Source organism: Brugia malayi, assembly GCF_000002995.4.
Source record: "Brugia malayi strain FR3 genome assembly, contig: Bm_v4_Chr4_scaffold_001, whole genome shotgun sequence".
Lineage (NCBI taxonomy): Eukaryota > Metazoa > Nematoda > Chromadorea > Rhabditida > Onchocercidae > Brugia > Brugia malayi.
In genome coordinates, this window is record NW_025062478.1 from 534,689 (window position 1) to 557,827 (window position 23,139).

Sequence of the window (23,139 nt, forward strand, 5' to 3'; positions counted from 1 at the left end):
CTTGTATTTCTCATCGTCGTCAAAATTTTTTTATCATTATGGCATCCACCAGGTACTGTATTGACCAAAACAGTGCAGTTATAGGAGCTGTTTACAAAAAGACTTTTTGATTTACTAGCTAAACAGGATATAACTTTTCACCCTTTTTAGTAAAAATAAAATTAGTAAGAATTAAAATGTTTTTAACATTTAATTTATTATAACTTTTAATATCTGTCGAAATTTCTTAGGTAACCCTGTCTGGATTTGTGACTAAAAATAATTTTAATATTTAAAAAACATTTGAAATCAATTATAATTGCAGATTTAATAAATTTCTGCAATGAAAGTTTGCTTTAAAGTTAACTTTTAAAATTTAGCATAAAATGTCAAAAATAGTAATTAAAATGTCAGCAGATCAAGTTTAATGCAAATAAAATAATCAATTAAGTTCAATAAATGTTTATTTTTAGATGAAATATATTTTTCCAGCACAGGTAAATTTTATTTGAAACAGAATTAAACAAAATTAAAACATTTTTAGTATTTATTTTATTAAAACTTTTAATATCTGTCGAAATTTCTGTAGCAACCCAATCTGGATTTGTGACTAAAATTAATTTTAATATTTAAAAAATATTTGAAATCAATTATAATTGCATTTAAAAAATTCCTGCAATGAAAGTTTGCTTTAAAGTTAACTTTTAAAGTCAGAAGTTAGCAAAAAATGTCAAAAATAGTAAATAGAATGTAGGCAGATCAAGTTTAATGCAAATAAAAGAATCAATTAAGTTCAGTAAATGTTTATTTTTAGAAAAAATAAACATTTACTGAAAGAAATTAATTAAAAAATAATTTGCAATGAAAGTTTGCTTTAAAGTTAACTTTTAAAGTCCAAAGTTAGCATAAAATGTCAAAAATAGTAAATTGAATGTCAGCAGATCAGTTTAATGCAAATAAAAGTAATCAATTAAGTTCAATAAATGTTTATTTTTAAATGAATTACATTTTTCCAGCACAGGTAGATTTTATTTGAAACAGAATTAAGTGAAATTAAAACATTTTTAGTATTTATTTTATTAAAACTTTTAAAATCTGTCGAAATTTCTGCAGTAACCCAATCCAGATTTGTGACTAAAATTAATTTTAATATTTATAAAATATTCGAAATCAATTATAATTGCAGTTTTAATTAATTTCTGCAATGAAAGTTTGCTTTAAAGTTAACTTTTAAAGTCAGAAGTTAGCATAAAATGTCAAAAATAGTAAATAGAATGTCAGCAGATCAAGTTTAATGCATATAAATGTAATCAATTAAGTTCAATAAATGTTTATTTTTAAATGAAATACATTTTTCCAGCACTGGCAGATTTTATTTGAAACAGAGTTAATAAAAATTAAAACGTTTTTAATATTTAATTTATTAGAACTTTTAAATGCTGGTAAGTTTGATAACATACTTTTTTTATTAGAACTTTTAAAATGTTTTATTCTTGTCTAGGTACCGCATGAAATTTGTTGTGCCAAAATTATCTTTAGATTGTTTACTATCGTTTATTTGCATTTAAAAAAGCTAATTCTCTGATACGATTATCAAGAGTGGAGAAAATCAATGCTAATAAAAATCTCCGTTGACGGTATAAATGTTACTCTATTCCCTCATTTGTTTGTCTTCTTATTTATTCACCATCTTCAAAGCACATAAAGCGTTCTTTCTTATTGCGCCAAATAGTTAATTCCAGCCAGCTTGACAATGCATTTACAACGGAGATACCAACACCATGTACCACGTAAATCCGTCAGAAACCTTATAGGTATATTGCTACCAGATTCGTACACTAGGGTCATTATTATTATCTATGTTGCTGATATTCCTTCTTCATGACAATATCAGCTCAAATGCTACAACCATTATCACTCACAGATACTCACCTATGCTAACCTCAATTTTGCCATAATACCCGAGCACTAAAGACTCACCTACACCTTATATTATCAACAACCTCATATATGCAAGCCAGACCCATCACCAGGTATCCCTAACCCCTCTTTCTCCCCCCGCCCCCTCCCCTTCAACGTACACACCTGGATGGACGCTTCCTTACAATACCATGACCTCTTAAGATTTTTATTGCACCAGCGTTATTAATTTACTACTTTCCATACAAACTTTTCCATTCTACTTATAAATGTTAATATATTTTATATATGTATTATTAAATAACGTTGACATTAGAGAATCACTTTACGCCACCACCGTTAATATACGGATTGGATAGAAGGATTCGAACCCTAGCACAGCGACACCGAAGACCGCTGCCTTATCACTTGGCTACGCCCACCCCAACATTATTCACTTCTGTAACAACATACTATATTACTCACCAATTAGTATGATTTATTTCTTCTATAGGTATTATTACAATAGCTTACACCATTTAGTATGATTTATTTCTTCTATAGGTATTATTAACAATAACTTACACCATTTGTTATTAAGGTTTACACTTTTTTTTTTTGTATTTATTGCATGCATTTATTTTTTTCGTTGTTCTCACTCGTTTTTTATTAACTTTGTTTTTGCATGCATTTTTCGGTTAATTTTATTAACTGCGTGCTTTTTGTAACTTTATATTATTTGATGTTTTTTTATTAACAATGTTTTTGCATGCGTTTCTTGCTAGTTTTATTAACATGCATGTATTTTGTGAACTTACTTACATAATTTATTATTAAGGCGTTTTTTCTTTTGTATTTATTGCATGCTTTTATTTTTAACTTTTTCGTAACTTTATTCATTATCTTTTGTATTTATTGGCATGCTTTTATTGGCTACACCTACTCCAACATCAATTCACTTGTGTAACAACATACTATTACTCACCAATTAGTATGATTTGTTTCTTCTATAGGTATTATTACAATAGCTGGGCTGATCATAAGAATGCATTGCTCAACTTTTTCAATAATTTTAATCAATTTGATCGCTTCTGCTTTTCATAATTGCTATTACTTCACAACTACTATTAATTTCACCTTTTTATAGATAAAGAGAATTCACTTTAGGTAATATATTTTTTCTTTCTTCAGAAACATATATATATATATATATAGCTAATTTCTTTATTCTTTAATAATTCTTCAGGAATAGTTTTAGCCTCCCTCACATTCGAAAAAGTTGTATAAACTAAAACTAAACTGTTCATTAGAATCATCTACTATACATCACTTAGATTGAAAAATCTCTTAAGAAAAAATAGAAGAGAAATCCTGTTGTTTCACTATGTAACAATGAAATTTTGAAATTTTTTATTATCAAATCCTTAATAGAAATACAAAAAAAGGATTTTACTCGATGAATAACAACGCAGAAACCAACAATTATCCCAGCAATTGCAGAAAAGAGTATTAATTAAATCTGTGGAGTTTTAGCTCTTTTTTTTTTTTATTTTATTTGCTAGTAGCTCACAGACTTTCATTTCTCTCCTTGGATTCTCAAAAATCTTAGCGCATTGTGTGTACGTATCACTGTGCAGCCCTGATGGCAGTACAAAATGCCCATGCAAAATACGCCTCAAATTCGTTTATTCTAACATCATTTTTGGATTTCACCCTTACATTCTTTATTAATCATTTGGGTATATCGTGTAAGTAGACAAAATTAGTCATCCCATAATGTACAGAGGAAAGTCATCGATCGATACGAGATAACTAATTACCATAATATAGCAGCGGCAGCAGCAGCATTCCATCGGTACTCCAGCATTGCCAGTTGCAGCGCCTATAGCTAAAAAAAATCATATGAACATTTGGCTGAAGGAAAATGTACTGCACCCACTCATTCATCTCTGCAATAAGCTTTACTGTAATCAAAATAAACGTGGCACATTCATTCATATTGGTTTTGTGCGTGCGTGCATATTGGTAAAATAAAAGACGACAAATTTTTTGACGCTTTTAGCTTATTTTACACGCAGTCTATGGTTATAAGCAGTGTTGCAATGAATGATTTAGAAAAAAAATGCAAGCGTTAATGCTGGCATGACTCACTTTAGTGTTTGAGTTGATGATATGCCCTTACAGCAGCACATAAATAAACAGCAGTAAATCAGAAATGCCTGCATGAAATTTGCAGACATTATGCAAGCAAAATACAACGAAAGACTATAAAATTCGCTGCCATCTTTAAATTCATGCAAAAAACACGTGATAAAAGACCATACAGCGGGTGGAACAAACTTTAAAGAAAGAGAAAGACAAAGTGAAAATTACCTGAACAGTCCTGCTCACGAACCTTTGCAAAATCCGGTACATCTCCGGCTCCCTTTTAAGGTATTCGAAAAGCACTTCGATTTCTTGATCCTCCATGGGAGCCGCAATTCTATAAAATTAGCAAACTTATCAAATATTCACTAAGTACAAAGACCGTAACTATTACGTAACTATTATTTACTTATACGTAACCATTATTTACTTATGGTAAAAGAACACATGATAAAAAAACACTGGTTTACATATTTTAATTTACCTACACATAATTCTATTTATGCTAATCATTAAATACCCCATACTTTCCCTGATAATTCTGACGCAACAAAAAGAAAAGAAAGTAGTGACGAAAATGAACATTCATAATAATAGTATTTCTCTGCAATCTTTCGCGCTCGAGAGTCTTTATCCTTTCGCGCTCATGAAGATTTTTTTTTTTTTTTTTTCATCTAATATATGGAGACTGTTCCATCTTCGAATATTTCTTTGGTCTCTACTACATCTCGACCTAACATCTTTGTACTATGTATATTATCGTTCTTCTACATAAACTTTCTTTTTCTTCTCTCAATTATTTCTATTAACTAATGCAGATTTTTATTGATTTTCTTAGGAATGAATAGACAAATAAAGGTTACGTACAAATTACCACTTCTGATTTTTTCACAATTTAAAAAGATTTTTTAGCAATTCATTCATGTTCTATACCTTGTATTTCTCATCGTCGTCAAAATTTTTTTTATCATTATGGCATCCACCAGGTACTGTATTGACCAAAAACAGTGCAGTTATAGGAGCTGTTTACAAAAAGACTTTTTGATTTACTAGCTAAACAGGATATAACTTTTCACCCTTTTTAGTAAAAATAAAATTAGTAAGAATTAAAATGTTTTTAACATTTAATTTATTATAACTTTTAATATCTGTCGAAATTTCTTAGGTAACCCTGTCTGGATTTGTGACTAAAAATAATTTTAATATTTAAAAAATATTTGAAATCAATTATAATTGCAGATTTAATTAATTTCCGCAATGAAAGTTTGCTTTAAAGTTGACATATAATGTCAAAAATAGTAACATAAAATGTCAGCAGATCAAGTTTAATGCAAATAAAAGTAATCAATTAAGTTCAGTAAATGTTTATTTTTAAATGAATTATATTTTTCCAGCATTGGCAGATTTTATTTGAAACAGAATTAAACAAAATTAAAACATTTTTAGTATTTATTTTATTAAAACTTTTAAAATCTGTCGAAATTTCTGTAGTAACCCAATCTGATTTGTGACTAAAATTAATTTTAATATTTAAAAAATATTTGAAATCAATTATAATTGCAGATTTAATTAATTTCTGCAATGAAAGTTTGCTTTAAAGTTAACTTTTAAAGTCCAAAGTTAGCATAAAATGTCAAAAATAGTAAATAGAATGTCAGCAGATCAAGTTTAATGCAAATAAAAGTAATCATAAATGTTTATTTTAAAATGAATTACATTTTTCCAGCATTGGCAGATTTTAACCGAAACAGAATTAATTAAAATTAAAACCTTTTTAATACATAATTTATTAAAACTTTTAAAATCTGTCGAAATTTCTGTAGTAACCCCATTTGGATTTGTGACTAAAATTAATTTTAATATTTAAAGTATTGGAAGAAAAATATTAATAAAACTGAAGAAGTCGCGCCTGGGAGATAGATATATTATATAGAATGTTACATATAAAAATAAGATGCATATAAATGTTGCTGGTTTAATCAATAAACCAAACTTGTGGTCAAAAGAGAGAGAGAGAAAAAAAGGAAAAGCACGATGGATGTAAGTGAATCAATGAATGTTCGGAATGCCAATGTTTAAGGCCAATCAATTTAGTGAAAGCAAATAAGCCTAGGACAAATCTGTTTATGCCTGCCCAACAATTTTCTCCCTAGAGAATTCAATAATAGAAAGAAGGAAAGGGGGTTTGTTTATTATACATTTGCTTCAAAGACAAATCAAACTATGATAAACACTATCTAGAATGAAAAATTGAAGAATAAATTTAACAAATCTGATCACTCATAAAAAAACAATTAGAACAGATGGAAGTGACATCAGAATCTAATTCTCACATAAATGTCAACGAATTCTCTTCATTCCAACATTATCCACAACTCTAATGCCTAGACAATAGAAAGTTAATTTTGAAAAAAAAAAATAGAATGTGGAAATTAAAGGAAATGCATAATGTAAAATAAAAACAAATAGGCGTAGAGGATAAAACTAAAGAGAGAGAGAGAGAGGGAGGAGGTTAATCTTTATTTAGAGCTGAATTATAAATTCATTGTTACCATTCGCTTTTCAATATTATTGTTAAAAGGATATGATAATTAGAAATAATCGCAGATATTATTGATAAAAAAAAAAAAAAAAAAAACGAAGTGAAATTTATTAGACTGAATAGTGACAATAATAAATTACATAAATATTTAGGAAAAGTAATAGATAAAAGTGAAATTGAATTTAAAATTCTCAAATGAATGCTTTATAGCTTCAACAATTATATGTCATTTCAGTTATTGAACATTTTGTTTGTTTCAAATTAAGTACCTATATTATATTTCTCAAAAAAAAAAAGAAAAAAAAAAGTAGATACATTAATTTGTAGTAGACAAAATAAGAGAATATAAAAGAATAAAATAGCTATCATTTGAAAGAAAAGCGCATTTTAAATACGATCTATCAGTTGATATTCTCAAGAGTGATAAAAAAAAAAAAGATGAAAATGTGAAGGCAATAATTTGTCTTTCTATTTTCTTCCTTAACAAGTTAGCATTTGCAAAATTTTTTTTTTTAGTCCAATAAATATTTCAATTTCATCAATGATGAAATTGTTCAAAAAGTTATATCAAATTTGTATAAAATAAAGGTTGAAATGATAATTATTATCTTTCAATTATTTTCAATATACTACAATTAAAAAAAAAACTCTTTAAATTCACATAATTCATATAAGAATTTAGCTTTGAAATCTCAATAAAAAAGTTATTTAAAAAAAAAAAAATGATAGTAAATAACTGAAATAAAAAGTAAAAAATAAAATAAAAAAATCAGGAAATGATGGAATAAGAGAGGATGTGATATATTAGACAATGTTGTGAATAACAGCAATCAGTTAAGTAAATAAACTAATGATATTTAACAATCCCATAAGCAACTAATATTTTTTTTTCAAATATATTTCTAAATTGTTTTTCTTTTCGTTTTTTTTTAAAAAAAAAAGACTTTTTATTGAAAATTTTCAATTAAATGCTTGATATTAAAATTTTATGAGCGTAGATAATTAAATACAATAATTGCTTTCTTTTTTTTAAAAAAAAAAAAGAATATAAAAGAAATTAACAATAATGAAAAATTAGCTTTTTTTTTGTTTTTTTTTTTAAATTATTTTGTAAAATAAAAGCATTTCCTATCATTCAATTATTTCACAAACAATCTAATCTTCTTCGTCTATTTATATTTTATTTATTTATTTTTTTTATTCTTTAAGTTTCTTCTCTAAAAAAAAGAAAAAAAAAGAATTTTAAACTTATATCATAAATGATTAAATATAATTCATAGAGAATAAAATACATTTTTGAGATAAATCACTTCATAAAATACCCATCTAAATCAGAATTATTCATAAGTTATATTTTATTAATTAATTGCATCTATTATATGAATTAAAATTTGCAAAATAAATTTAAAATGCAAAAATTGAAATGAATTGAAAAAAAAAAAAAGACGAAATTGTTACTTATTCCAAAGAGAAATCATTTCATTATTTATTGCACTGCTAGCAATAACATCAGCAAGAAGCTGCAATATCTAACATCAAGATATCATTTTCAAAGTCATGAGGTGTGTGTATGTGTATGTATATGTGTGTATGCATGGTGTATGTGCATGTGTGTGTGTGTGTGTATGTATGTGTGTGTTGTGTATGTGTGCATGTGTATATGTGTATGTGATGTTTATGTGTATGTGCATGTGTGTGCATATTTGTGTGTGTGTTATGTGTATGTTTGCGCATTTGTGTGTGTGTCCTAAAGACGAAAAAAAAAACATTTTTTTTGGATTATATTTAAATTCAGTGCAGTCAGTCCATCCAAATTCCATCTATGTTTTTTTTTTTTTTTTTTTTTTAAGAAAAAATCAATTTTCATTTCTAAGCATACATACATTCATCGTTATATAAAAATATTTATTCTTATTGAAATATTATTATTTCAATTTTGTTATGTAAATAAAATTTTCAATTCCTTTTTTTTTTATTTAAATTTGAAATTTATTTATTCATTGAAATGATTCATTTGAATAATATGAAATAAAAATTTAGTGAGCGAAGAATTCTTCATTCAATGATTGCATTTTGTTTTTGTTTTCAACTAAATTATTTTAATAATTAAATAGTAGATGAACAATTGTAAACATTTTTTTTTTAAAGTTGTCTTATTTATTAAAATTTGAACTGTTATTTACACTTATTAACTGAAATTTAATTAACTTAAGGAAAGGAAAAAAAAATTAATAATATTAAAAGTGTCTCCTGATGAAGTAAATTATTACAAATGTAATTTTTTTTAAAAAAATGATACAAAAATTGGTTAATTTGAAGAGGAAAATTACTAATTAATAATGCAAAAATTATTAGTTAGTATGATTGAGAAATATACTAGCAAATGTATATTAATTAAAATTTTAATCTTATCCTTATGTTATCATTGATATTTTGATGCTAAAAGTTTTAATTAACAAAGCAAAAAAAAAAATTTTTTTTTATCAATTCTTTTCAAATAATTGAGTGAATTTTACAGATCTGTGATCTACTGAAATGAGATGAGATGACAAAAATTATGATAGGGTTAGGTTTTTTCTTTTTTTTTTTTGATTACTCAAAATCTTTTTTTTTTTAATATTCAAAATCCTCCTTCTTTTTTTTTTTTGCAAAACTCTAAAATTAAAAATTATTAAACAAATGGAATTTGAATAATTAAAACAAAAAAAAAAAGATTCAAATGAACTATATATTCATAATAATCATATTCTGTAATTTTTTTCTTACTTTTTCAATATTTCTGCACATACACAATGGCGCATTTGAATTTCTGTGGCGCAAAAAGTAATGATTGTATTATTTTCATTTATTTAAACAACAACAACCATATTGTTCTAATTAAATTGTAAAATAATGAAATGAGATGACATTTATTCAACTAGTAACACTGTAATTAATTAGACAGATAGTAGTCCACTTTTTTTTTTTTCATTATTTTTTCTCGAAGGATAATATCGCATTTTGCATTTTATTTAATTGATGAGACTTTAAAAAAAAAATATACATGGGCATTTTTTTTTCCATTCTAATTTTAAGATATTTCAAACAACGAAAAGGAAAAGAAAAAGAAAAGAAAGAAAAATGGGAATAGCTTAAATGGAAAAAAAAAATCAATACTAAACAATTTAAATCTTAGGAATCTTCCAATTTAAAAAAAAAAGAAAAAGAAAAACGAAACTTTTATTTTTTTTATAATCAAAAATGCTAAATTTTGATATATTCACTTACCATGAATGTTGAATATCTATTTTTTTTGACTTACAAAATTAATTCAAAAAGTTGATAAAAATTTATTTGCTTAATCAAAAAATAACTAACAAATTTCATTGATATTTGTAAATGATAAATTGATTATGTTGGAAAAAAATTTTCATTTGAATCCTTTTTTTTTTTTTTGTTTTTAATTATTCAAATTCCATTTGTTTAATAATTTTTAATTTTAGAGTTTTGCAAAAAAAAAAAGAAGGAGGATTTTGAATATTAAAAAAAAAAAGATTTTGAGTAATCAAAAAAAAAAAAAGAAAAAACCTAACCCTATCATAATTTTTGTCATCTCATCTCATTTCAGTAGATCACAGATCTGTAAAATTCACTCAATTATTTGAAAAGAATTGATAAAAAAAATTTTTTTTTTGCTTTGTTAATTAAAACTTTTAGCATCAAAATATCAATGATAACATAAGGATAAGATTAAAATTTTAATTAATATACATTTGCTAGTATATTTCTCAATCATACTAACTAATAATTTTGCATTATTAATTAGTAATTTTCCTCTTCAAATTAACCATTTTTGTATCATTTTTTTAAAAAAAAATTACATTTGTAATAATTTACTTCATCAGGAGACACTTTTAATATTATTAATTTTTTTTTCCTTTCCTTAAGTTAATTAAATTTCAGTTAATAAGTGTAAATAACAGTTCAAATTTTAATAAATAAGACAACTTTAAAAAAAAAATGTTTACAATTGTTCATCTACTATTTAATTATTAAAATAATTTAGTTGAAAACAAAAACAAAATGCAATCATTGAATGAAGAATTCTTCGCTCACTAAATTTTTATTTCATATTATTCAAATGAATCATTTCAATGAATAAATAAATTTCAAATTTAAATAAAAAAAAAAGAATTGAAAATTTTATTTACATAACAAAATTGAAATAATAATATTTCAATAAGAATAAATATTTTTATATAACGATGAATGTATGTATGCTTAGAAATGAAAATTGATTTTTTCTTAAAAAAAAAAAAAAAAAAAAACATAGATGGAATTTGGATGGACTGACTGCACTGAATTTAAATATAATCCAAAAAAAAATGTTTTTTTTTCGTCTTTAGGACACACACACAAATGCGCAAACATACACATAACACACACACAAATATGCACACACATGCACATACACATAAACATCACATACACATATACACATGCACACATACACAACACACACATACATACACACACACACACACATGCACATACACCATGCATACACACATATACATACACATACACACACCTCATGACTTTGAAAATGATATCTTGATGTTAGATATTGCAGCTTCTTGCTGATGTTATTGCTAGCAGTGCAATAAATAATGAAATGATTTCTCTTTGGAATAAGTAACAATTTCGTCTTTTTTTTTTTTTCAATTCATTTCAATTTTTGCATTTTAAATTTATTTTGCAAAATTTTAATTCATATAATAGATGCAATTAATTAATAAAATATAACTTATGAATAATTCTGATTTAGATGGGTATTTTATGAAGTGATTTATCTCAAAAATGTATTTTATTCTCTATGAATTATATTTAATCATTTATGATATAAGTTTAAAATTCTTTTTTTTTCTTTTTTTAGAGAAGAAACTTAAAGAATAAAAAAAATAAATAAATAAAATATAAATAGACGAAGAAGATTAGATTGTTTGTGAAATAATTGAATGATAGGAAATGCTTTTATTTTACAAAATAATTTAAAAAAAAAAAACAAAAAAAAAGCTAATTTTTCATTATTGTTAATTTCTTTTATATTCTTTTTTTTTCTTAAAAAAAAAGAAAGCAATTATTGTATTTAATTATCTACGCTCATAAAATTTTAATATCAAGCATTTAATTGAAAATTTTCAATAAAAAGTCTTTTTTCTTTAAAAAAAAAACGAAAAGAAAAACAAATTTAGAAATATATTTGAAAAAAAAATATTAGTTGCTTATGGGATTGTTAAATATCATTAGTTTATTTACTTAACTGATTGCTGTTATTCACAACATTGTCTAATATATCACATCCTCTCTTATTCCATCATTTCCTGATTTTTTTATTTTTATTTTTTACTTTTTATTTCAGTTATTTACTATCATTTTTTTTTTTTTAAATAACTTTTTTATTGAGATTTCAAAGCTAAATTCTTATATGAATTATGTGAATTTAAAGAGTTTTTTTTTTAATTGTAGTATATTGAAAATAATTGAAAGATAATAATTATCATTTCAACCTTTATTTTATACAAATTTGATATAACTTTTTGAACAATTTCATCATTGATGAAATTGAAATATTTATTGGACTAAAAAAAAAAAATTTTGCAAATGCTAACTTGTTAAGGAAGAAAATAGAAAGACAAATTATTGCCTTCACATTTTCATCTTTTTTTTTTTATCACTCTTGAGAATATCAACTGATAGATCGTATTTAAAATGCGCTTTTCTTTCAAATGATAGCTATTTTATTCTTTTATATTCTCTTATTTTGTCTACTACAAATTAATGTATCTACTTTTTTTTTTCTTTTTTTTTTGAGAAATATAATATAGGTACTTAATTTGAAACAAACAAAATGTTCAATAACCGAAATGACATATAATTGTTGAAGCTATAAAGCATTCATTTGAGAATTTTAAATTCAATTTCACTTTTATCTATTACTTTTCCTAAATATTTATGTAATTTATTATTGTCACTATTCAGTCTAATAAATTTCACTTCTTTTTTTTTTTTTTTTTTTTTATCAATAATATCTGCGATTATTTCTAATTATCATATCCTTTTAACAATAATATTGAAAAGCGAATGGTAACAATGAATTTATAATTCAGCTCTAAATAAAGATTAACCTCCTCTCTCTCTCTCTCTCTCTCTCTCTCTCTCCTTCCTTTGTATAAATTAAAAATTGCAGATTAATTATCATACATTTTGAGTTATATTAAAGCAACATCATTTCTTTACTTTATCAGTTTCCCATAGAAAAAAGAATTATTATTGTTCAGTATTCATTAATAATATCGAAAGTGCTTTCTAATAGATTTAATATTTTCCAAAATTTTTTTTATCAAAAATTGCTATCTGAATATTACTATCATCCTCCAATTTTCTCCTTCCCAGAAAAAGAAGAAAAAGTTATTCAAATAGCTGTATTTCATGTTCAACAAGATTTTTGCTTTAATCTTAATCAAATATAATTTCAGCTTCCTCTTCATAATTTCTCATAATATGCTAATAGCTTCCGAATAAATCAAATTTATTTTAGTAAACAATGTTATCATTTCATCCATTTATCATCTATTATCAGTTATCATATTCATTTCATTACATTATTTATACATTTATTTATTTATTTAAATAATTTCAACATTGTTATATGAAATTTTTATTTTTTTAAAATTTCAGGAATATTTCTATATCGACAAATCGTCACAATTTCATCTTCTTTCCACTGTTTCATTACTTTATTTTACTATCACATTTGGAAGTAATTTTGGAGCAATTCAATATTTTTAATCTTCAACAAATATGTCCACATTGAATGCTTATCGATTGTAAGTTTTAAATAAATTATAGATTGAAAGAAGAAAAATGAAGGGCAATTAAAAATTTTTAAAAATTTCAGATATCAGAATTTCAGATAAAAAAATTCCGAAAATTAAAAAAATAATTTATACAAAATTACATTTGTAAATTTACACTGAGATCTCTTTATTGCATGTTGCATTGTTAATGTATGCCACATAACTCTGAGATATTACAGTTTATGATGACATTTTGATGGCATTTAAATTCAGTTCCAGTTGAATGTTGGTGTAAAATATGTATCTAAATTTTAATATTGTAAATTTCTACTTTGAAATGTTAACATTTTTATACTTAACACTTCTTGTTAGATATTCGGTTTGAATGAAAATGTAGAAAGAAGAAAAAAAATTGAAAAACATGAAAGTATATTCTTTAATAATAAATAAATGATATATATACACATTTTTTTTTTTTTTTTTGAAATTGGTATTTTGATTTTTTTTTCTCTCCATTACTACTTTTATTTATTAAACTTATTCAAGGATGAAATAATTTGAGAAGTTTAAGTTCAAATGAATGGACAGATGCTGTTTTCTATTGTAAAATGTGTCCTTGACACTATGCATTTTATTTTACATTATGCATTCCCTTTAATTTCCACATTCTGTTTTTTTTTTTTTCAAAATTAACTTTCTATTGTCTATCGGTAGGCATTAGAGTTGTGGATAATGTTGGAATGAAGAGAATTCGTTGACATTTTGTGAGAATTAGATTCTGATGTCACTTCCATCTGTTCTAATTGTTTTTTTATGAGTGATTAGATTTGTTAAATTTATTCTTCAATTTTTATTTCTAGATAGTGTTTATCTTAGTTTGATTTGTCTTTGGAGCAAATGTATAATAAACAAACCCCCTTTCCTTCTTTCTATTATTGAATTCTCTAGGGAGAAAATTGTTGGGCAGGCATGAACAGTTTTGTCCTAGGCTTATTTGCTTTCACTAAATTGATTGCCTTAAACATTGGCATTCCAAACATTCATTGATTCACTTACATCCATCGTGCTTTTCCTTTTTCTCTCTCTCTCTCTTTTGACCACAAGTTTGGTTTTTTGATTAAACCAGCAACATTTATATGCATCTTATATTTATGTGCAACATTCTATATGATATTTCGATCTCCCAGGTGCGACTTCTTCAGTTTTATTATTTTTTTCTTCCATTACTTTTACTCCATTAGGCATATTCTTTGAGTTTAGTGTAGGTGAAAAAAGTGGGAATAGAGACATTTGCGGTGGAAGTATGAATACTTTAGCTGATGCGAAAAGGAGAAGGATGAAGGGTTACTGTGCGTATTTTTCATCTGTCACCAACAAAATGACATACTCGTTTCGATTTTTTTCCATTTCTCTGTCACACACATACCTAACAAACATTTTAAGTGATGTCGTGTGTCTACCTCTTTAATAGGTTTTCTCATTCACTTTACGCATTGATTGCATCATCTCCTTTTGTTGAGGTATCCATGACCACAGATTTTATAAATAGCGACGTTTTTGAACATTTTTCACCTTCTTTACAATTTGAAAAATATCTTCAAAGATTTAAAAAAAAAAATTTTTTTTTTTAATTTGGTTATGATATTTTTAGGAAAAAAATAGAGGATATCGGCAGAATGACAGCATTATCACAGGAAGAGATCTTACAAAGTACACGTACAGTTTTACAGGGTTTGGAAGCACTGAAGGATGAGCATGAATCGATCAAGGTAAATAGACAAATATTCCGATGATTTTCTGAAAAAGCGATCTTAGAATTCGTTTACTTTTCTAAACAATAGTTAGCATTACAGGGTACATTGGTGAGTAGTATTCAAGGATTGCATGCTGATGAATCGGCACTTATTGAGGAAAAGACACATATTGTGGACAGAAATTTGGAAATGTTACGCTTAGGCATCGAAGAAGCTCAGGTTAGAATTTAGTTTTTTTTTTTTCTTTTTTTTTAACAAAAAATAATATTTTTCTTTTTTATTTTTTATATCTATCAGCAGAGTAAGTCAGTAAAAGTTCGGGTTTAATTTTATTAAAAATAATTTAGGTTATGATGGCATTAGCTGGTCATCTACAGACAGTAGAAGCCGAGAAACAGAAGTTGAAAGCGCAAGTACGAAGACTTTGTCAAGAGAATGCATGGCTTCGAGATGAATTAAATTCAACGCAGCAAAAGCTGCAAGCCACTGGACAGGTTTGTTGACTGATATTAATTGATATTAAAGGACGAAAAAAAAAAAATTCCTTTTTTACGATTTTTTCTAATTTTTGAGCTTTTCTCTGGCAAATTTTTAACAATAATTAAATTACAGCAAGTAGCACAATTGGAAGAGGAAAAAAAGCACTTAGAATATATGAATTCGATCAAGAAATATGATGACCAACAGGTTACTGCATTTTGGTTTCTTATAATTTACGCAGCAATATTGAGTCTTCTATAAATAAGTATTAGAAAAGCATGTTATATGTTCGATATATAAAAATCTGTTAATATAATAGTCGTTTGTAAGCAATTATTTCTTTAGATAAATAGCTAAGAAATCAAGTTGATAAGTAATTTTGCTGATAATGCGGTATTCAGTAATGCAAGGAATTGGAAATTTTAAAAACTGCACAATGTTAAGCATTTAGCAAAATTTTGCTTTTAAAATGTTTCTTAGTTAGAAAATCCTTGAATCTGTGTTTAATGTTAAAAATATAATCTAAATTGTTAGATGAATTCAGGAAAATGACAAAACCATGGATCAGAACGACAATCGTAATGACAACACTCTTCAGGATTTAGGTTTTGGTCCAGAAGAAGACGAGGAAATAAGTGGTAATGCACATTTTTGTTATTTGCTTTCGTTACTAATCAATCCATTTAGTTATCAAGCTTTATCATTATTTTTTCACACATTCCTTATGAATACTTAGTTATACTCTGTATGCATTAGAAACTTACTAAAATTATGTCTTAATCTGATTTCCAGTTATACATTTTATTACTATTGTTTATAAGCTGTACTGTTATAATTTAGTTAATGAATAGAACAGCGATAGAATAAGTTGAGTTATAGGACACATGTCTGGGCAATTTGCACATCCCACACCTGCTCATTCGATGGCAGCAAGTGCATCTGCTGGCTATGAAATTCCAGCTCGTCTTCGAACTCTGCACAATTTGGTAGATATTTTTTAAATTAATTCCAACAGTTTTTCGAAATGATCATTGAGCTATTGATTTGCTAATAATTTTATAGGTAATACAATATGCATCACAAGGACGGTATGAAGTAGCAGTACCTCTTTGTAAGCAAGCTCTGGAAGATTTAGAGAAGACTAGTGGGCACGATCATCCAGATGTCGCAACTATGCTTAATATTCTAGCTCTTGTTTACCGGTAATTCTTTTAATTAGCAAAAGACACGATGTTATTGACTATTAATATGGTTTTGGTTAAAATAGTTATTTCCATTAAAGTTATTTGTGAAATAAAAACGTTTGAATTGTTTTCCCAGATTGACTTAGATTATTTCGCAAAAGATATCATGAGAAATATCAATATTTTTCTTTTTTAGTGATCAAAACAAGTATAAGGAAGCAGCTAACTTATTAAACGAAGCATTACATATACGTGAAAAATGTCTTGGTGAAAATCATCCCGCTGTTGCGGCAACACTCAATAATCTGGCAGTGTTATATGGGAAACGGGGTAAATATAAGGATGCAGAACCACTTTGTAAGAGAGCTTTGGAAATCCGAGAAAATGTTCGTTTTGTAATTGGGATTTCAAATTTTTTTTTTTTTTTTTCGAAAAAATCTAAGATTTCATCATAAATGTAGAACCTTTTTGCGAAATGCCAGGATGTGGCTAGTAAATTATTCAGTGATGAAGGACGACATCATTTAAGTGTCATTTGTTATTTAAGCATTTAAGTATTTAAGTTCATTTTGCTATTATTAAGCTATAAATGTACCTTTTAGAAGTACTGGTAATTGTCCATTACGAATACTTTTTTTAGGTGCTGGGCGCCGATCATCCAGATGTTGCTAAGCAATTAAATAATCTTGCTTTGCTTTGTCAAAACCAGGGTAAATATGATGAAGTCGAAAAGTTTTACAAACGTGCACTCGAAATCTATGAAACAAAATTAGGTCCCGATGATCCGAATGTAGCAAAAACGAAAAACAACCTTTCATCAGCTTATTTGAAGCAAGGGAAATATAAGGTATCTCCTTTTCAAATTATATTTGAAGTGATATAAGTTTATGGGGTAAATGCATACCGCTTTTTTTTGCGGTTATCATTAGTATTAGTGATGAAGAAATTTTGCTCGCAGAAGTAATGTCTACGTTGTTTTGCTGATAGTAGTGTTAAAACTTTATCACAACTTTATCATTAATCTTACTGAATTCACATCTTCATTGCTTAAGGTAAATTTATTTATCGTTAACTGATTACATATTAATATGTTTATGATTAGATATGTTTATTTTTTGGACTAATCATTCATTCTTGGAATCAATGTGTCTATACTTTGTCATTTTGCTAGCTTTTCTCTTTTTTTCTGTGTAGAAAACATGTTAGAATGAAAGAATCCAGTTGCTCCTGATTTAGTCTCTAGAAATTTGAAAAAAATTTTGTACTTATTTATCCGAGTATATGGTTATCAATAGCCTTAATGCTTCTTCTAGTTTTTTTTTTCCTTTTTTTAAAGTAATTTTTTAAATTGCTGTTATCAGCGAAATTTAATTTTCTACCACTCACCTTCAAAACTTATATATTTCATATTCTGAAAATGTAACTTAATGTTTCCTTCATTTTTTCTCTTCACAAAAACATAGAACTCGTTGCTGTTTTCTTTTTGCCTTTTCTTCTGCTTATTATATATCAGATTCACGTTATTCATTGCAATACCTTGTATTCATCATAGTCTTAATATTTTGAAGCATTCATGCTAAATGGAATTAATAGTTAAATTCTTTCTCGTTGCGAACAACTACAGAGTTATTTTTTAGTTGATTAAAATTTGCATAACATATTAAGTCGTTCTTTAATACTGATGGTATATTTTTTACAATCGGCACATTGTAGTGTGCTGGCAATATGTATTTTTATAGTAGATAAACATACATCTTGAATATAGAATATCACACAAATTTGTTTATATTTTGCCTTCCAGTTTAAAGTTTTTGTATATTTGGGATCAGTCTTTATCTTTCTTCAGTGATATCTTTACTTAAAACTTTTGGTCATGTTTCTTCTGATGATAATTTTCAATTCAGTGAATTTTCAGGATGCTGAAATCCTCTACAAACAGATCTTAACTCGTGCTCATGAACGTGAATTTGGGAAAGTAGCGGATGACAATAAGCCAATTTGGCAAATTGCTGAAGATCGTGAAGAGAATAAACATAAAGGAGGTGATACAAGCTCGTATCAAGAATATGGTGGTTGGCACAAAGCTGCAAAAGTTGACAGGTGATTTGTGAAGTATTGAAGTCTTGAGCTTATCACTTCCATTCTTTATGTTTTTTTTCGTGGGAAACAGATGAAGTATGTTTTTTATCCAAAAAGTTCATCTTGTTTTGCAAATTATGATTTAAAAATATTGTGGCATTGCTTATTTTCGATTACTTGTTTATTTTTTTTTCAAATTCAGAACCTATAGATTTTCTTGTAGTCCAACAGTAACCACCACGTTAAAGAATCTTGGAGCATTGTACAGACGTCAAGGGAAGTACGAAGCAGCGGAAACTCTTGAAGATGCTGCATTGCGAGCAAAGAAGCAGGTAAGCTATTGTTTATTTTTAGTTTCATTTCCTAAAGAGAGTTCAAACATTAACTGAGAACAGGTAATATTATTAGTTTTATTTTGATTGTTGGATTATTTAGAAGCGTTTAGTTGCTGTGACAAATTGCATTTCAATTATTCTTCATATTTTAAACCTTGTTGTAGAAATTTTATGCATCAGCTGACTGTGGGATTGTTGACGATAGCTTTAACAATTTTAAGTTATCTCATTTTTATCTTCATCTTAGCAACTTTTACCTTTCTCGGTTGAAATTTTAACTCTTTGAAATGCGATTTAAAAATGGGCATTGTTTGTCAAGCTTTGTAGTGCTTGGATGCAGCTCATCAAGCGAAAGTAGCTCGCTTGATTGCCGAACATACAACTGATTTATCACCACCTCATGAAGGTGTTGAGGTTTGTTCAAACCGCTTGTGTTTATAAATATTGTCTTATGATATGCACAAGCTTTTGTCGCATTTGATGTTTTTTGTGTTTTGGTGTTCAGTACCATAATATTGCAAAAAAGTGGAGTTAATTTAGAAAACTCTGATTTGAGCAATTTATTACTCTGTACTGGTGGTAGTAAAGTACAGTCGACAACACTTCAAATTGATACCAAATCCTTATAACGCTTTTTTCTCATGCTCGAAATTCTGGTAGTGTAGAAAAGGATGTACTTCCTGCTTCATTCTTGACGTTACAACCTTAGTATATATATGCAATTTTTCCTTTTGATAACGAAAGGGGTCTGTAAATTTACGATTTCTGTAAGTTGCTTCCTTTTTCAAATTTTCACCTCTTGCATGCATAAATTTTGTTTCGTGGTGTTGTCCTGTACTCGGGTACATTTGAAAGATTCTCCTATCATGCTCATTTCTGTCATCGTTCTTTATTCTTCAAAATTTGCAGTTACTACTATTTTTGTGGAATAGTAGTAAGAGAAATCGAGCATATCAATCGTAATATTTCTTATTTTTGTTGATTGTTGTGTTGTTAATGTTTTTTTTTTTTTCTTTCTCTCTATTTGGTTTTATCTTGTTGCAAGTTTCTTTTTTCTTCATAGAAGGAAAAAAAGAAAACTTAATGATTGTTTGTTCAAGTGAATGTAGTGTATAGTTTTTGATTATTTGCAGCATGAACCGCCTGTGTCTGGTCATCAGTCAGCATTAACAGCTACTAGTACATATGCGGATGATTCGTTAATGTCACCTACTACTACTACTGCTACTGCTTCACAAATACATCGTGGTATGACTCAATCACAATCATCATCTGGTTTAAAATCACGTTTATTCAATGCACTTGGTCTACAACAGCAACAACAACAACCACCACAAACTTAATATTGAGAAAAAAGAAAAAAAATTCTTAATCATTACCTGGATCTTCTTTTCCTTCGGTTTGTATTGCTAAATGCTAATTTGTTGTTTCGTTTTTTTCGTCATTTTTTGTGAATTTTTATTTTTTATTATTTACTACTTTTTTTTTTTGTGGTGGTTATTTGCTTTTTATGGATTTTGATGGAAAAATTGCAGTAATATAGAGCTGGCTTATTTCAAATACTACAGCATTGTTCATTTTTGTACCCAAGTTTTAAACTTTGATTTCTCTAAAAAAGTGTTTTTTCTTTTTAGTTCTTTTTAGCTTAACTATTTTTCCTTTTCTCATGCCATTACTTTCATTTCACTACTTTAGAATTTCAATAGTATTAAAGTTGCATCCACTATTTTCACTATTTCTTTAGTTGATTTTCGTAAGTCCCAATTTCGTCGCTGATTTTATTAGGCTTTTTATAAAAATGTAAATGAATGTATGCCGATTTGTTTTTATGTATATTTTCAATTTCTCTGAAGTGTGATATTCCTATGTTTGTAGAGAAATCTGAAGTTGATATTCCTTTATTTGTAGGGAATTTTGTAATGCTCATAAGATATTTAATTACAGTACGAAGAATTTAAATGATTCATTTTTGCCAATTTGGCTTCTGTATAAAATTTTAGAGAACTGTGGTTTAACTGTTCTATTTATACGATATATTGCTAAATCTTTTACATAGCTCACAGTTGTCCCCTTTGACCTTTGATGTTGCTACCATCTTATCTGCTAAGTCGGGTATAATCTAAGTTACCATATTCGGAAGAAATGATTTTGGGGAAAAGTTCATATTGAGAGATTTGGAAAATTGGATGAATGAATCGGAAAAAAAAAAAAAAAAACCTGTCAATTAGACTTCCAACTGTGAGCTATTTTGCAATCAGAGATAAATAAAACAGAATGATGAAACGGATGTTTTGGCTTAAGAATGACAAATGTTATGGAGTTTTGATTTCCTCTGTATTTTTGAAAAAAGACTTTATGGATAGAAATTTTTGAATTTTCGAAACCAATGAAATACTGAAAAGGGAATTTTTCAGTTTTTGGCAGAGCGTGGAAAGTGAATTGGGGGTGAATTCAAATAATGGCCGTTGGATTTTCCTTTCCTACGGTATAACAATACTGTGGTTAGTTCAGTGATATTTGGTGTTGCATGTAATATAGTATTCCTGCATTTGCGCTAAAAAAAAAGTCCGCCTCAAATTGATTGCAGATTTATAAAATTAATAGTTATTTGTACGCCGTAACTTGAGTTTCTTTTTTTGAGGAATTAAGATTCTTTTTTTTTTGAAGAAATTTATTTTTGGATTTGAATCCATTTTATATTTCTTGATTCTTTTATTCCTTTTTTTTTTTTTTTTTTTTTTTTTTCAACGTTGATAGCCATATTTTGAGCGCAAAAAAGCTTGTAGCATTGATTTGTAATATAAGTAGATTGTCCTTTCTTTTCTTTTCTTTTTTGATTTGGAGATCAATTAACTATTGATTTCATTACTTTCTTCTATAAAAAGGCATCTGATTGTCCAATATTTTGTTTTTAATGAAGTATATATTTTCTTAGTTAAATTTGTAGAAATTTTAAATTTGCTTCATTGTCATTATTATGCTTGCCGATTTGTCGAAATATGAACAAGGAAGATGTTTTTGGATGTTATTTATAATATTTATATGAAAAGAAATTCCATGTTTTAAAAGATAGTTTCAAAATTATTCAATCATTGAAATATGATGAAGTTGATTTAATCTCTTTACTAAATTATTATTCTTTCATTTTTCATTCTTTGCATATACCGTGTTGAAATAAGGTATATATTTTAATTTAATTTAATTTAACTTAATTTTTAACTTAGCTGCAAAAAAAAAAGCTATAGATATAGAGTGCATATTATATTATACGTCAATTTCTTATTAGCTTATTGCTTAAAACTTTTACCGTTATCATTTTTTTCAGAAATTGTTAATCATTTCAATCGTTCTGTAATTACATTTTTACAGCAGTTCAGCAAGCTGTAAATATTACTTTCTCTTTCTTTCAGAACAAATCTTTATTTTTGACCATTAATTTCTAATCGTTTAATAATCTCGAATTTTTTCCAATAGTTTCCATTTGATTATTGCTAAATTATTTATCTAATCGATTATACAAGATTTTTCTAGATGTTTGAAAGTTTTTCCCTAAAGTTGTATGTTCCGAATTATGGACTAAAAAAGATGAAATTTATTCTTATTTTGCTTACTGCTATTTGCCATCTTTTTCTATGATAGTGCTTTTCAACATGGTTGAACATATTTTAATGTTTCATTGGTATTATAAATTTCAGTAAAAGAGGTAATGAAGCTAAGTAATTTAAGTGACTGATAAATAAGCATCACAATTAGGATTTTTACCTTTATGTAGAAATAAAGATAAACTTAAATAGATTAATATAGGTCTCGTTTAAAACGTACACTAAAATAGTAGCTTTTAATTTTGTATTACTTTAGAAAAGATTCAAGCCTTGTCATTAAGCCTTTATAATTGAATTTGTT

At 26.5% G+C, this 23,139-nt stretch overlaps 2 protein-coding genes across 5 annotated transcripts; one reads left to right on the top strand and one right to left on the bottom strand.

The window, feature by feature from the left end:
- Window positions 1-3,694: 3,694 nt before the first annotated feature.
- Window positions 3,695-4,612, bottom strand: Bm7797 (Uncharacterized protein; the record flags this gene model as incomplete). The annotated part of the gene is made up of 3 exons (XM_001896160.2): window positions 3,695-3,760; window positions 4,252-4,360; window positions 4,551-4,612. 3 exons carry the CDS (start codon window positions 4,610-4,612, stop codon window positions 3,695-3,697), a joined length of 237 nt encoding a protein of 78 aa, XP_001896195.2.
- Window positions 4,613-15,080: 10,468 nt separating this feature from the next.
- On the top strand, window positions 15,081-21,674 carry Bm2299 (kinesin light chain (KLC), putative; the record flags this gene model as incomplete). Of its 4 annotated transcripts, XM_043081189.1 has the most annotated exons (13): window positions 15,081-15,173; window positions 15,258-15,377; window positions 15,506-15,652; window positions 15,771-15,845; window positions 16,183-16,276; window positions 16,518-16,624; window positions 16,701-16,840; window positions 17,019-17,208; window positions 17,463-17,669; window positions 18,738-18,922; window positions 19,125-19,233; window positions 19,564-19,650; window positions 20,370-20,579. In XM_043081189.1, 13 exons carry the CDS (start codon window positions 15,081-15,083, stop codon window positions 20,577-20,579), a joined length of 1,764 nt encoding a protein of 587 aa, XP_042937123.1. The 4 variants fall into 4 exon arrangements, with proteins under 4 accessions (XP_042937123.1, XP_042937122.1, XP_042937124.1 ...); XM_043081188.1 differs by lacking the exons at window positions 19,564-19,650; window positions 20,370-20,579 and adding an exon at window positions 21,651-21,674; XM_043081190.1 differs by lacking the exon at window positions 19,564-19,650.
- Window positions 21,675-23,139: the final 1,465 nt, after the last annotated feature.